Source organism: Crinia signifera, chromosome 3, assembly GCF_055691185.1.
Source record: "Crinia signifera chromosome 3, ASM5569118v1, whole genome shotgun sequence".
NCBI classification, from domain to species: Eukaryota; Metazoa; Chordata; class Amphibia; order Anura; family Myobatrachidae; genus Crinia; species Crinia signifera.
This window is the reverse complement of record NC_139219.1, coordinates 272,351,644-272,368,494: the sequence shown is the minus strand read 5'-3', so window position 1 is coordinate 272,368,494 and position 16,851 is coordinate 272,351,644. Positions and strand designations below refer to the sequence as shown.

The window sequence follows — 16,851 nt, the reverse complement described above, 5'->3', positions numbered from 1 at the left end:
TAACAGTACTTTACAGTGTAAGCAGGCAAGTGCACAAGTACACAAGTACACAAGCGCTGAAAACCTGAAGCTGTCTCTGCAAGCAGATTCCCTCTGATCCACACCGCTGAGGAGTGTCTGGAGCAGTACAATGGCGTTTCCAGCAGCCAGGGAAGAAGCAGGAAGCAGGTTTTGGCGCCCTCACAGAGCTGGTCTCACTCTGGGTAAGCTCCGCCCAGCGTAATGGCGCCGGAGCTTACCTGCGTTTTATACTGAGACTGACATTGGGTAATGTCCAAACCTCTTTGGTAGCTGCCCTGGACAAAACAGGAACTGTACCCTGTCTCAGTGTAGGCAGGGGGTTACGCGGTCCCTATGCAGGGCACCGCCATACCGCCGCCATCTTGCCGCACAATAACCCGGGGACCCCACGGCGGGGGACCCCGGAGTAATACTCACCACTGACGTCTTCAGACTGGACTAGGGGTGTGCGGCGTGCCAGGGGTGTGCGCGCTGCAGCGCAATGCCCGCGGTAACATCACCCACTCAGGACGGTGGTCCTGTGGCAGGGACAGCTCGGTACCTTGAAGTGGCCAGCAGCTGAACCCTTCCCCTAGTCTCCCACGACGCAGGACTGCTGTTAAGTCCAAACAGCAGCCCCAAAATAATAAAGAAAATAAAACAGAAGATAAAACTCTCTGGAGCTCTTCCTGATCTGTGCTTCTCCTGAGGCACAGTTCTCAAACTGAGGCTAGAGGGAGGGGAGCAGAGGGGAGGAGCCAGTACACCCTGTATAAATTTTTATATGTGCCTGTCTCCTTCGGATAAGCTCTTTTCCTCATGGTTATGAACGACTCCCTGTATCCCATAAGAATGATAGAGAAAAAAAAAAAAGCGATCATTTCGTTGCAAAGGTGTCTTCAAACATCTTTAGTCACATAGCTGTAGTCACACCAAACAGCCCGTTGCATGAGAATCTTCTAACCGCACGTATCTTTTTTGCAATGCAATTAGACTACGACGCACTGGGGGACAGCCGATAAATTTGATATATGACACTGTGTGCGACGTAGTCTCCTAGTCACACTGCATAGTGATCAAGATTCATTTTTAGTAAAAAAAAAAAAAAAACACACTGCATCACCAAAACAACCATCTCAAACCAAAGTGTGACCTCAGATGATTCTATCTGCCAGCCAGACTTGCCCAGCTCATCTAGTATAACTGTCCTACATCAGAAAAAGACTGGAATGCGGGGGAAAAAAAACACACACACACACACACACACACACACATCCCTTCTTTTGTTTTCTCAACGGTTTACCCAAAGTCAGTTTTCACAAACTGGACACCAGAACTTTCTACATTCTCTCATACCATTGGCTTTTTAATAATTCGGATTTCCCTTTGAGCCACTTCTATTCACTGTGTGATGTGTGTTCAAACTGATAGCTATATTGCGGTGTAAAAATAAAGCAGCCAGTATTTGCGCTGCACAGAAACAAAATAACACCCAACTCTGCATGTTACAGTGGTCTCTCCTGCAGTGTACATAATTTTGTCCATTAGAGAAGAAATGTGCTCTATTAGAGAAGAAATGTGCGCTATTAGAGAAGAAATGTGCGCTATGGGGTCAGATGCACTAAGGTTCAAAAGTGATAAACAACCTAACTTCCATGTCACAGACAGGGTTTAAAAAATGTCAGGCAGGAGCTGATTGTTATGTTGTTTATCGCTCTCCATTTTATCACTTTTGAAGCTTAATGCATCTGGCCCTAAAGGCCTATACACACTAGAAGATTATCTTTCCAATCTGGGTGGTTGGAATGAAAATCTGGACATTTCTGGGAACAAATTACAATCCACCGTCTGCTCCCCCCCCCCCCCCCTCACCTCACCCCAGTCTGCCAATATTGATCATGCAGTTTGCACCCATCATTCGTTGTGGATACGCAATATATTTCATAAATCAGCTCAAGGGAAATTGTTCACCAATATCCTTCATCTTTCATATCTTCTAGTGTGTATAGGTCTTAAATTGACCAATTTGCCTGTAGGGCCAATTTGGGTGTTTTCCATGTTTAGGAGTAAATGGTCAATTGTCATTTGCTACCAAAAAATTCTAGATTTTCATTGCAGCCAGCCAGATTGGAAAGATAATCTTCTAGAGTGTATGGGTCTTTAGTCAGCTACTGATGGACAGCAGAGTCTATTGTATAGGTCTAATCTGACCGGTGACAATGTTGGAGTTCTACTGAAGGATAAAAATCAGATGGTTAGTAAATACTGTATTTTGAGCAGCAAACACTATTCTTAGTAAAGGGGGAAATGTATCAAAACTTTTTTTTAGAGTGAAGTGCACAAGTTGCCCATAGCAGTCAATTATAGAAGCCAGTCTCAGCAAGCAATAACAATAAAATGTTACCTCAAAATCTCTGTTGTCATTGTTATACTGAACTACATCCATGACATATTCAGCAATCGTATCAAGGAAGTAGGCGAAGTCCATTTTTGAGCTTATAGTCAAAGGCTTACATAAACTAAAAGGGGAAGAAAAAAGAAAAACAGAAAAAACTGTAATAGCTAAACATGCATTAAAGTTGTGGTTTCCACGTAAAACAGAGAGGCAGGGAGTTATATTCTCATTACCTGTTCCGAATGCTAAATAGTATTCCAGCCAATCATGTGGCTTAAGCATCATTTTATATTAGTTAACATGAGAGAACATAGGCGTGCATGCGGGTGGTGTCCTAATGACTGCACCCCCCGCACTCATTTAGCTGCACACAAATATTTGGGCAACAGGGAGGAGGGACTGCCGGCACCACACCATCTAGCCTCAACACAGGGTCCTAAAGCCAGCCAGAGCCCCCCTACACTGAAAGCCGGATCCAGCGCTGCTACTACAGTACTGAGCAGCAACAGGTCAGGCAGTGACTGGCTCTTTTTGGTTTAAGTCTCCATCACTGCTTTCCTGGCTGCCTGCTGCTGCTTTGAACATGCAGCGGTGGTGGGTTAATGACCATGTGCTGTATTATTTATTTGTATTTTTTGTGGGGGTTGGTGGGTTATATGCCGTATTATATGTGGGGGGAGGGGACCTATGTGCTGTATTATCTGGGGAGGGGGGTATTTTCTGTATTATTATAGGGGTGGGGGACTTAGGTACTGTATTATCTGGGGGGTCTATTTGCTGTATTACTATCTGTGGGGGGGGGGGGGGGACCTATGTGCTGTATCAGTGTAGGTGCACTGATCATGCATTAAAAGTAAAACATTATCTCCCCCCCCCCCCCCCCCCCCCCCCCCAGTTAACCAGCTTTAAGTGCAGCGCTGGTTAATACATCTGTCCCAATAATTGTAAGCTGCATTGGGGCAGGGACTGATGTGAAATGTTCTCTGTAGTCACTGCAGAATGTGTGCGCTATATATGTGCGAGCTTTATAAATAGCTGTAAATAAATAGTCAAGCCATTGAGTTGTATTAAACATTTTATCATCCTATATAACGGAAATAAAATTTAACATAGTGACACAGGTTGTACATACAGTATATAGCATTCTACATCTGCATATATAGAGACACACACACACACACTTCAGCAGCACTACTGCTTTTAGCTTTGTAGACTAAACTAGGCGGTAGGGGAAAACTTACTAAAACTGAAGTGGGCAGCAGAATCACCTGTTTGAGAACAGCTCAGATATACCCCTTTCTTTCTTGTGACAGATCACATTCTTAATCATATGAATGGATATATGAATAATGGTTAATGAAACAATGTACAAGAAACAGATGCCAGTCTAATTTTCTAACCTGCAATACACAAGTGGAAGCTACAATCTATTTGCAAACTATGGAAAATGCCACTATTTACCTGTGCACAACAACAGGTCCCGAACATGTGTAGGTTTACTACAGGGGTGGGGAACCTCAGGCACGAGGGCCGTATGCGGACCCCCGTAGCCGGTCTGAGTGGCCCTCCCACTTGCCCGGCAGTCAAGTACAGGGGAATTCTCGCAAGAGGTCGGTAGTTCTCGCAAGATTCCTCTTAATCAACAGCAGCCGGAGGCTGTCAGTCCTATTCAGCGCAGCCGCCGGAGCGTGAGACGGCTGCAGCAGGACAATTTGTAAGAGAAATTTTTACTTATGGCCCCTGAAGGATTTTTTCTCAATACAAATGGCCCTTGGCACAAAAAAGGTTCCCCACCCCTGGTTTACTAGACTGTGCTTGTAGTAACAGAACACGGATTAACAAGGTGGTGATTATTAATAGTGCTGAAACATTTTACTCTCCAATGTTACTCTAGTATGGAAACTTTACCAATGCTGCAGAGCACTCTTAATCATAAACCAGTTGTGTGTGTTGTGCCGGCGCTACCAGCCAAGTGAGACACTTACCTGGGTGCGACAGGATGAAAATATATTACACATCCAAGAGCAGATTATAGTCTTGTGTAAATACAACAGATTACATGATTTTATTTACTGGCAATATAAACCAGCCTCAGACATTTCCAGAAACCACAGGTCAGCTATGTAACAACGGTAAGCATTTCCCTTATTACAGTTCAGAACGGTGCTAAAATAGGTTTTACAGAAATAAATAGTGCCAGTGTTTACATTGGATTAACTCCATATTTTCTGCACAGAAACTAAGGGGGGTAATTCAATCTTCTGCAACGTATCATTGCATGCCAAACGTTAACAGGTTTGGCCGTGAAATCTCCATTTTTTGGAGTTGGAATAGAATAATATTCACATGATTTTCATCCATTCTATTCCCTAAGGTTGACATGGGGTTTTTCCTCATATTTTGAGCCGGCAGTATTTCATGCCCTACCATCCACTAGGCCGTGGTGGGAGAATATAATAGTGCGCAGCGAGCCATGCGAGGGATTATGATGCTAGGGGTCAGTGGAAATGTCGACTCTGTAGAAATTCGTGAAAAAAAAAAAAAAAAAAAAAAAAAAAAAAAAGGGAAAAACCACATGTCGACCTTCCCCATGTCAACCTAATGACCCTGTCAACTTTCCTGCAAGTCGACCCAATGATACAAACCCCATCATTCACATTAATAAACAGAATACACCGAGAGGAGATATGAAGCAACCAGTGATAAGAACCCCCTTTAGTTGAATGTGTTTGCAGCACAAATGCAGATTGGTAGGGTCTACGTCAACCACATCTAGTTAGACACCTAACTATAGTAGACAGTCTAGATCAACAGTAACGAAAGTTAAGACACGAGCATTAGGTCGACAAGAACATGATCGACAGACAAGGTAGACCAACTTGGCTCATACTTACCATCCAAGTGGGCATAGCGTTAGATTATAATAGTGTACTTAGCCGCGAGCCATGCGAGGGGGATACTGTACTTATTTGGAGTCCATGTTGACATAGCCACCAAAATAAAAAATACGTGAAAAACTCACGTTGAGCTTGTGATGGTCGATCCTGCTCCCGTCGTCCTAACACTTGCATCTAATTTTCGTTACGCCGTCGACTATCTTTAGGCGTCTAACTAGATGGGTTTGACTAGGCATGGTCGGCCGCTGTACCATAAACCATAGTCCACACTCACAAATAAACAGTACTCCTTTTCACACCTACCAACAATGAATTATAAAACATCAACTTACTTGAAATCCTTTGTAATTTTCTCATAATTCTCTTTATAAACCAGCAGTTCTATCAAAGTGTCTGAAGCCAATTTAATAGTCCTGGGGCAATCTGAGCAATTCTGAGCCAAAGAGGCCTGCACAACTTCTAGGTACTCTACAAAAGGAAGAGTGGACAGCAGTGTGAGGCTACAATACTAGAATGCATTCCACTTCATGGGAGAATAGAAGAAGAACTCATTCATGTTGCTACAATACACTGTGCTGGTACTTTACTTCTATGCAAATAAGATCCAGTCAAGGTTCCAAACCACTATTAAATTCTATGTAGCTCCATTAACGTTATGAAGCAGACTTCTGTATTTTGTAATAATTGATGTTATACATATTAAGAAGGTATTTTATAACCTTAAAATACAATTAAGAGAGCACACTGATGATTAAACTTTCAATGCAATTGTAAAAATATAACGTAGTATAATAAACATAAATATCACAATTCATATGGTTAAAACAGATGAGATTCTATCGATCTTTTAATATTTTATAGAATCTTGCTTTTTAGACAGCATTAAATGCTTCAGCAAGTACTATAAAATCAGATGTTTACTGGCCTGTTGCGCCCTCTGGGCTGGCCTTGTTCTCAGTATACGGTGAAGGAATTACAATTAATGGCCAACTCAGATATATAATAATAGGGCCTAGAGATAATGGGTGAGACAAAGGAGGTAATGTTATTTCTTGCAAATAAAGTATCTAGAAAGTAGTGGAAGCAACTCTGCCTTGTATATAATCGTAATATGTCTGGTCTGTGTGGGGCGAACATCCTTCAGGATGTAACCGATTATTATCTGGTGGACTCTTGATGAGACAGTTGACTATGGTAAAGCACAAAAGACCGTACTGGCAGTGATTATGGGGTTTGGCAAATAAAGGGTCATCTGGACTCTTCTGTCAAAAAAAACATCAATTAAAATTCTGTGCAGGTCAGAGCTTAGTTTTTAGGAGCAGCAGTGACTAACAAGTGCTCAACTGTAATGGGTCTCTGTGCTATCCTGACTGAACAATGACTTGGTTCAGCTGCACAGGAAGTGCTGCCCGCATTTCATTTGGCACACTGGCAAATAAAACCTACGACTGGAACGAATGGTGAAATTAGGTTTCCAAAATTAAAGTTGCAAAGAAGAAACAAAAACACATGACAAGTCATCATGCCAAGACTGAAATTAAATCGATTTCCTAAGGACTCGTTACATAAGAGGCTGATGGTTTGTACAGTCATGATACCATCTTGAATGAGAGTACAACAAGCTGCACGCAAGCACTTAAGAAAACTACCCCCTCCCCCCCCCCCCCCCCCCCCCACACACACACAGGTTTGTCAGGGCTCTACAGGTTGATGGATCTATTAAACAAAGACGTGCACATTCATCAGTGCCTATATCCTAAAGTAGGGTTGGCCAAACAGGTCCCGAAATCTACCAACAGTCCATGTTTTCCAAATCACTTAGCTCGTGCACAACGGTAGTCATTACTAAAGCATAATTGCTTAGCACAAATCTCTGCGTGTGTATGTGCTCTCCATGGGAGATCTTGACGCTTAGCAAAATTGCTTAGCACAGATCTCTATATGAGTATGCCCCTTTAGTTTCTTCTTTATCGCTCTACACGGTGGTTGGGTATTGGTAGGTTACTACAGTTGCTCAGGTCATGGATGCATGTTGCACTTACCTGGAAAATTGATTACAGCTTTAACCGGCGCACTGCTAGCTACTGCTGCATGGGCCAGATGAGGGTACTTTATTCTGTACCATGCTGCAAGACACCCAGGATAGGATCCTCCAAACACAATCCACTTCCGTGTGCTTAAGCCCAGTTTCTCAGTCATCACAGTCTGGAAGTGGGCAAGGTCTGCCAAGGCTTGCTGGCTGCTCAGGTAACGTAGATTTTGCAAGCTCATATCTCTATAGGGAAGAACAAAAGTATATGACTAATGCCGTAACTATTAGATAGATGCTATTTAATGCCCACTGTACACAAATAACAGAACAAGACACCAACTCGAGAAAAAAAAACCCACAGGAAATGCAGGTGTACACTCTTGAGCTGGCCATACGGATTAGCCTAAAGATTTATTGTCCAATCTGGTTGGAGCAAAAATCTGGTAATATAAGGTTTCTGCATTTGCACCCATATGTCACCAGTGGTCATCCCAATTTAGGTTGACATGTATTGGTTCGACCACTGTAGGTCGACAGGGCTTAGGGCAACACCTGAAATAACAAAATGGCCAAGATCGTCAGGGTTGGAAAGACGCCGCAAGCATTAGGTCAACAATGGCAAGGTCGATAGGTTTTTCACATTTTTTGTCCTTAATATTGACAGAGCCGACACTGTGAACGTGTACTTGCCATGTTTCGGGCACACTATTACATTCTCCCACCACGCCGTAGTGGATGGTAGGGCATGAAATACCAAAAAACACATGAAAAACTCATGACGACCTTTTGATGTCAACCTTGCCATTGTCGACCTTCCAACCCTGTTGACCTTTGCCTTGTCAGCCTAAGCCCTGCCGGCCTTCAATGGTCAAACCAATGCACATAGACCTAAACAGGGTAGACCTAATGACAGTGTCCCTTTACCAGATTTTTGCTGCAACCATCCAGAATGGACAAAAAAACTTTAGTTGAATGGTCAGCTTAACAACACTGACATTGAGAGAAATTATAATAGTCTATCTAGAATAGATAATATATGGGCCAGCTTATCACAGGTAAGTGACCTCATCAGGTGGGTTCCCTACATTGCCATGAATGAAGCCCCATATAGTCTATTTTATGTACACTTGAGGCGGAGGACCAAAACCGCTATGTACTAATGTAACACACCAATTACTTCTCCCCTATGTACGGAGCTGCTACTTCTTATGAATGTAACACCTGTTAAACAAGTAAATATCTAGTTGTTACTAGTGTGATGCCTTGGGTTGGTTGGGTTGCATGCTGGGCCGGCATTGGAAGGGACAAGGTGGGTGCAATACTTTGGACTTGAACCATAGTAATGTTAGGGACCCAAAACAATGAAGTTACCATGGTAGGTGGGAACATATTATCTGGACCAAAAATGATGCTAAGAACCTCAATTTTACTCCACGTTAACTGCAGTGTTTATGGTAAAGTGTTTTAGTATGACTCTACAGTGTACAAGTCTTAGTATGGTAGCACCTTGTAGGTTTAGAATTAGGGTGTGAAGTCCAGCCCACCAATAATATACTGTAAAACAGAAGATCTCTACCCATCTTTGTTGGATACTAGACAGGTGGAGCCATTCTGAATTATTGCCAGAAGTACATTACAGATCCCAGCTTAATGCAACAGGAGGGCACACAGAGAAATACTCCCACTTTGCAATTGCAACACAACTAGACACATCCACTAGGCATAAAAGCATACAAATGTAGAAAACTGTCCAATTCCCCGAATCAGATCAGCGATCTTTCAAATCCGACCCAAAGATTTTCCACTTAGATATGTCGAGTATAGGTTTTCCAATATGTTGGATATCCCGAACCCCTGATGCAGGCATGCCAGGATGGGGAATGGCTGACGTACCTGCCTATTGGATGAACCCTTCCCGCCACCCCCCACCCCCATCATTAAGGTCCTAGAACCAATTTCCAAACAGCATCGGTTTTTTTACTGCTATTAGATATTTATCAGGAGTGTATGGCCAAGATGACTGAGAAACACATACCAGGGTAAAGAGCCAAAATAATGAGATTTGACATTTAGAAATAATAGGTATGTGGTATAGCAAATGATAAATCAGCAGTACAAACGCACATAATAGGAAGTATAAAATATGCAGAAAACATAAAAGTTACTATCCTACTTTTTTTCTTATGCCCCATCTTTATTCTTACTTGGTTGGTTGACTTTTGCCATAAAACCTATGTTCCAGTAGCAGACAGAGGGCCCCCATCTTCTCTGCATAAGTTATCCATGTACCAGCTGTCATCCAACCCGGATTGGCAGCACCTTCCCCTCCAATCATCAGGAATACAGGGCCGCTACTCTGTGTGAAGGTGTCGTTCACAAAATATCGCTGCAGAACAAAATGCAACCTTGTTTAATAATGTATACAAAACAATTAACCACCATTGTATTATGTAACCACATTTCTTTCCATTTTTGAATTGAATATGACAAATAAAAAAACAAAAATTATGGGTAAAAAAAAGTCTGAAAAAAAAAGTGTGTGTGTGTTGGGTCTGGATTGGAGAACAAGAACTTTTAACTTTAGAGGAGTTCATTGTTATATCAGATAAAGAAAAAAGTGCAGATAGTACAAAGCTGTTCAAGCAACAGCAGAGAATCTATGAAAGGTTAAAAATATAAAATCTCGGAACATACAGATAGCATAAGAGCAGTTGCCATAGGTGTGCACAGGAGCAGAGACAATGGGTGACGCATAAGGAGACTGTGCCGACTCATTTGGTGTGTGCGTGACTAAGCCTGTACGCTAAGCACACTGCATTGTAGCACTCTGTATACAGCTAGCAGAGTCTCACCGGACCTGACTGCTGCAATGATGTAAATCCTCACTGCATCCTCTGTCGCTAATTGCCATGCATATAGAGTCCAAACTAATCTCTGTTGCGCAAACAAGTACATTACGACTGCTTCTGAATCAAGAACAGTTCCTTTTCTCCCATGTCACTATAAAAAAAAAAAAGAAAAAAAAAAAATTGCTGGGCTAAAAAATGCCCAGTGTGCATGCACACCAAGGGCCTTATTTTGGTTCATTCTTTCTGACAAAATCCTTCTTAGATGGGCAAAACCACGTGCACTGCAGGTGGGGCAGATGTAACATGTGCAGAGAGAATTAGATTTGGGTGGGGTTTTACTTCAAAGTGAGATCTATATCGCAGTGTAAAAATAAAGCAGTCAGTATTTTCCCTGCACAGAAACAAAATTACTCACCCAAATCTAATTCTCTCTGCACATGTTACATCTGCCCCCCTGCAGTGCACATGGTTTTGTCCATCTAAGAAGGATTTTGTCAGAAAGAATGAACCAAAATAAGGCCCAAAGTGTGTGCATCGCAGGATGCAATGGAAAGAGTCCACTTTATCACTCATCTAGTGGCAATACCAGTGCACATCAGCACTCACCACCACCACCACCGCGCCACACACACACACACACACACACACACACACACACACACAGCGGCTTTTGAGCGGAAAGCAGCTCAAATGGCAAAACGAAGCTGCTTTCAGCTCAAGATCAGCCAGTGTGTATGGGCCTTTCTGACCATCACACTACACATTATGAGCCTACAAACAGCTGTGGGAAAATTGTTGTGAGTCTCTGGATCATTTACCAAATTGGTAGTGTAGATAACTCCATTTAAAAGCCTATATTCTATACCTTGTGCTCCAAATCATCAGACCTGAAAACAACTGGCGGTTATACATAACTCATATAGCAGTGATGGCGAACCTTGACGCTCTGCCTGTTGTTGAACTACACAGGAACAAGCCACCCTCGCAATCTAACCCCCTCACCGACCACTCACAGTATTCTGTTCCAGGGAAATTCTCGCCCTCCGAGAAGTCCGCTGCATATAGTGGCAAACCTCGCCATTTCTACCTCGCTAAAAAGTACCCCCCTACCTGTAACTTGCTTTACAAAACCCTCTGTGTATAAGCCATCACTAATCCACTACAGCTTTGGCAGGAGTAGCAAAACATTGCTCCACCGCATCCGCAATCAACATTGTGGGAACTAAATCAGGCCCATTTATTCTTATACATTTCTTAAATTCTTCTTCTATACATCGTAAAAACAGAGGAAACAAAACAGAAATACATATTAAAAGAAACTTTACAAAAAAAAAAAATGGAGCGATGTAGCTTAAAATTAGTTTAGCTACAATTTGACTTTGCAGGACCTCTAGTGGTCATCAAAAAGTAAAGGAGCTTCTGTTTGATAACCATTTAGCCAGAATATAATATTCTGAAAAGTTTGCTAACCCCTGTACACCAGCCGCGCCACATTAGTACTTTAGTATGCCTGGGAAATAACATAATAATGCTGCTTTCAGACCGCAAAACTGGCTTTTACCAAATATTTTAAAACTTTTCTAAAAACAGGTCTGCCAGCTAAAAACTCCTTTCACACCGCATGTCTTTAAATGGTATTTCAATGCAGTTTTTGTTCCTTCACAACACTGAACCGGTTTTAACCCATAGAAAACCGTGGATGAAAAAAAAAAAACGGTCTGAAACGGGTAGGACCCTGCTTTATTACCGTTTAGAAATACCAGTTCAATAGAACCGGTAAATTCACTGTGCACCTTTCAGACTGCACAAATTACCATTTTAAAACTGTAAAAAACTGCAAAATAACGGGTAAAAAGTGCGGTCTGAAAGGGGCATAAGTTACCAAAGAGCATTTGCAGCTTTCTTTAAATCATTTTGATTTTAGCGTCAAACACGAACTGTTAGTAGCTCTCGAGGACTGGAGTCAGCTATCACCTGGTATACATATATTATAAAATGATATATATTTTTTTTGCGTCAACTGTGCAACACAGCTGATGCCCAATATATCTGAAGATATATTGGAGCATCGTGCTGTATGTATGGGTTGTACAGCCGCGCCGGGAGCCACTAGTGAATGACATAGCAGCAATATCCCAATTCCCCCGTCTATGTAGAAATCATGGTTGCTACTGGTAGCTTGCTGCAGCGATCCAGGTAGCACAGCGCTGCAGAGTTATCTGGAAGTACCCAGCGTTGATTCCATGTAACCCCCTGGCAGCGAGCATTAACCCATGGAAACAAGCAGGTAAAGCCTTACTGCAGGACACAGTCAATTTTTAGTAGCTCTTCAGGTTTATTTTGTCTCGAGTAGCTCATGCCCAATTGAGATTGAAGACCACTGCTCTAGACCAGTGGTTCTCAACCTCGGTCCTCAAAACCCATATGTAACCCCGTGTCCCGTGTGATAACTGTACTGTCTCTGCTATCTCTGTGCTGTCTTTGCTCATACCGTTACCTACCTGGCTGCTGCAGCGACCAGTGGTGCCGCTGATGGCTGCCAAGCGCTGTGCAGCACGGCGGGTATGTGTTCCCTGTGTGATAACTATACTGTTCCTGCTTATACTGTTACCTACCTGGCTGCTGCAGCGACCAGTGGAGCCGCTGATGGCTGCCTAGGCGCTGTGTAGCTCGGCGGGTACATGTTCCCTGTGTGATAATTGTACTGTCCCTGCTTATATTGTTACCTCCCTGGCTGCTGCAGCGACCAGTGGCGCCTCTGATGGCAGCCTAGGCATTGCCCAGCTTGGCGGGTATGTGTTTCCCAGCTGTGTAATGTCTCAATTTAATGTATAAAATGCCTCTCCCCCCCCCCCCCCCCCCTCCCTTCATCCCTGCTGATGCTGCACTGTAAATCCACAAGAAATTCCTAGTGTGCGCAAGCACACATGGCCAAGAAAGTTGATTCTATTCTATTCTTCCCCTGCGGAATGCAATGTACTGTATGTAGTTGACAATGCATGCTTCTGTGCACTATCAGTGACATCCTCAGATGTCTGTACATACAGTATGGCAGATGAAATGGCAAGTGCTCCCCCTCTGGGTCCAGTCTGCCGATTACACTCACTCAAAGCCCTTAACCATTCTTCTCCCATTTACTGTACATATAGCTCCCTTTACACTCCCACTACCCTATTTGCACCACAAAACCATGCTACCTCTCCTGTCAACTCATTACTTCAACCCACTCCAATATTTTGCCGTGGTGCTTCCTACCCCCGGAATTCTCTACCTCTCCCTATCAGACTCACCACAAAAACTTTAAAATGGGCTCTCAAGGCCCACTACTTCAAACCAAGGCATCTCTCAACCTAACTTGCTGTTCCGTGACCACTGTCTACCACATCTGTGTCAGTCTGTCTGCCCCCTATAAGCTCTCATCAGCAGGGTTCTCTCCCCTCATGTGCTTTTTCCTGCTCTTACTTAAGCAATTTAAGCCTCATTGATATGCGAACTGAGATTGCTTAGAAATGAAGCACTGATCACTCAATGTGTACACCTAATAGCGATGAGTGGTCCCACACAACTGTCTATCCTGCTCAGAGCGAAGCGTTTTGCCTACAAGCATAGGCAAAACAGTGCTCAGCACACATCACAGGTGGATTACGTGTGCGCAGCTATGTGCGCTGAGCGGTCCGTGCTTAGATTTTATGGTTTTATTACACCATGATTGCAGGAATATTCTGTCCATTTGTATTATGGTTTATTGGCAGGTATATTAAATCTTCTAAGCTGTACTGCATTGATATGTTTAGAAGATGTATGCATTGATACTCATACCACTTGTCAGCCCATTCTGACAGTATTGGGATAATGGACATTTATTGTATAGGTGTGCATGCAGTGCAGATACAGGAGCATTAAGCTGGCCATACATCAGATTGACCTGACGCAGGAGGACGATGGGTCGTATGATGCATTTTGTGTGCGCGCGTGTTTTGAGTGCACATCATGAGGTGTTGGTACAATGTATGGCCCATGACATTTATCCTCAGATCACGTAAGATCTGAAGATGCTGCTAATGACTTGCTTATGATAGATCTTGTGTGAAATTACACACAAGATCTATCATGTATCCTGGAGGATTCCAGAGAAGTCGTTTAACAACTCCGGTTGTCCTGATGTTTGGCCAGCTGTAGGATAAATGCCTTATAAAGCTTCTGCAATGGTCGTGATTAGGTGTTCGCACCCTTATGTACAGTTTAGTAGTTGTTGGACTTTGATAGACCTCCCAACCAATAACTAATATTCACAATTCATGTCAGTATTGTATTGTGTACAGCTGTCAACAGCAAGTCAAGCCAGCCGATTGGGGGCATTAACCTAATCAACAAGGGGACTGGATAGATATGTGGCCAGCTTAATTCACAGATCTCAAATAGGCACTGTTTATTGTACTGATAAATAGCTCCAGACAGTTACCAAGAACAAGCAGAGGCAGGTTAAAGGAACATTTGTGTTTTTTTCACAGACCATTCACCCCACACAAAATATTAAAATAAAGATACATTAACAGCCGTTAATGTAAGCTTCTACACAGGCCATTGTAGCCCTATTTCTAAGCAATCGTACTATATCACTTAGAAATGAAGCATGGATGGCTTTGCATCTAGGCCCCACAGCGACGGCAATGCATAGTCCCCATCAGCGGGCTAGATTAATACCGCACGCAGTATAAATATAGTCATTGTTTTCTCACGAGAGAACACTGACCATGCCAGATCGCGCAGCACATGTCGCTGGTGTAGTGCATGAGTGATCAATCTTAAGGTATATAAACACTGGGCAATTATGCCCAGTGTGTATGGTGCACGATGATGGGGAAAATAGCTGGGCTGATACAGGTGTACTCATTACTCACCAACACATGTTAAGAGATTCAAATGTGGAGCCAATTATTTCACTTGTGATTTTGTGTGGAGACCTGGAAAAACCATGTACTGTTGTGGGTACTTGGCGACCAAGGTTGGGAACCACTGATCTACAGTGTCTAGTGCAGGGATGGAGAATCTTTGGCCCTCCAGCTGTTGTTGATCTACACATCCCAGTATGCCTTGCAACAGTTTTGCCATTTGCAATCCTGAAACTGTTGCAGGACATGTTGGTATGTGAAATTCAACAACAGCTGGAGGGCCGAAGGATCCCCATCCCTGGTCTAGTGAGACAGTCAGTAGTAGGGATGACCATTGGTGGCAAAAGCACAATTGGCCATTGATAGTGTAGTGTTCATTCTAGCACCCGCTATCTTTGAAAACCCATGTGGTTCCTCTTCCCTGCCTGGGGTGTCGCTGTCTCCTGTGGTGTTTCTAGCACAGGTCTGGCTTGCATATCAGTGCTGATATACAGACCACACTGTGCTAGAAGCACTACAGCAGACAGAGACACCCCAGGCAGGGAAGAGGCACTTAATGGGTTTTCAAAGATAGCGGGCGCTAGAATGAACACTACAGTGTATTAATATGCAATGGACCATCAATGTTTTAACAGATCAACAGTCATCTATTTTGACATGCAGGGCTTCACCGGTTTCCTGGGTAGAGCTATGCTCCATGTCCCGGCCCCTTGGGGAAACAAGCAAAATTAAACTATTTGTTTAAGCTTGACATTGATGGTGGAAACCACCTGGTTCCGTCATAGGCACCCCACCAGACAAGACACTAAAAGATCCGGAATGCAGTGTGAGGTCTAGTCCAGGTCCGGTTTTTACTTAGTCCCATAAAAAGATACAAGAATACCATACCTCCCAACATGACCCTCTCCAGGAGGGACACAATGCTCTGCTCCTGGACTTCCCTCTTAATTTATGATTACATCACCTGTGGTGAACAGGTTCATTGATAAGAAAGGGGTTTCAACACAGATGTCAGCAATCATACATTACCAGGAAGGCCCAGAAGCAGAGCATTGCGTGCCTCCTGGAGGGGGGAGTCATGTTGGGAGGTATGGCATACAGATTTATCATATACTTACAGAGCATAAGCCAAAGCACAGGTCACATAGTTACACTGCGGCCAATAGAAAGCTGGTATGGCCGAATACACCATCTTCCATGACACCAGTGTATATGATCGACACGGAACATCTCCAGTCGAGCTGCTGCAACAGTAACTAGGAGGGTCACACACATGTACACCAATCCCTCTCCCCATCACTCGCCTGCTTCCACACCCGGCTGTCAGCCCCGGAGAAGTGATCCAGCCTCTGCAGAAACCAGCGGTCCTGCACGCTCACTACCCCGGGGCCCGGGCTTTCGGTATATAGCCTCCGCTGTGTGAGGCCATTGCACCAGCAAAATAGCCAGGAGACCCCTAGAAGCAGCGGCAGCAGCGCTGTGTGAGCCATGTCACATGATCTCCGTGCCTCGCTGTCACGTGAGTATTTATCAGCTGACCGCCCCTCCCCCTCAGGCTCAGCTTGTGTGTGCATGCAGTGAGTGCACTATGTAATTGCATGGCAGCTGGCAGACTCTGTGTTCTGCTGTCGCTGTCTGCTAGGTCAGGGAACAGGTGTGTACTGCCTGAGTAACGTAGGCTTATGGCCGCTGATGTGTTCACATGATCGGTGTCAAACCTCCCCTTCACGCAGGCCGGCGCAGACGCAGAGTTTATACGCGAGTGGTGGGGGGTGAGGCATACAGT

General features: G+C 43.7%; 1 protein-coding gene across 2 annotated transcripts in view; it reads right to left on the bottom strand.

Moving 5' to 3' along the window:
- LOC146064510 (putative serine protease K12H4.7) overlaps nt 1–16,584 on the bottom strand; it is a 39,622-nt gene extending 23,038 nt beyond the window's left edge. Inside the window, exons 1-5 of one of the 2 annotated variants that reach the window (XM_083178061.1) lie at nt 16,370–16,584; nt 9,529–9,710; nt 7,335–7,567; nt 5,625–5,760; nt 2,405–2,519 (exon numbers count right to left, since the gene is read on the bottom strand). In XM_083178061.1, the coding sequence (XP_083034187.1) occupies nt 2,405–2,519; nt 5,625–5,760; nt 7,335–7,567; nt 9,529–9,710; nt 16,370–16,555 (852 nt within the window). In that variant the 5' untranslated portion in view covers nt 16,556–16,584. Of the gene's footprint in view, nt 1–2,404; nt 2,520–5,624; nt 5,761–7,334; nt 7,568–9,528; nt 9,711–16,183; nt 16,331–16,369 lie in introns of those variants that run through there. The other variant, XM_083178063.1, reaches the window with a different exon arrangement.
- Nucleotides 16,585–16,851: the final 267 nt, after the last annotated feature.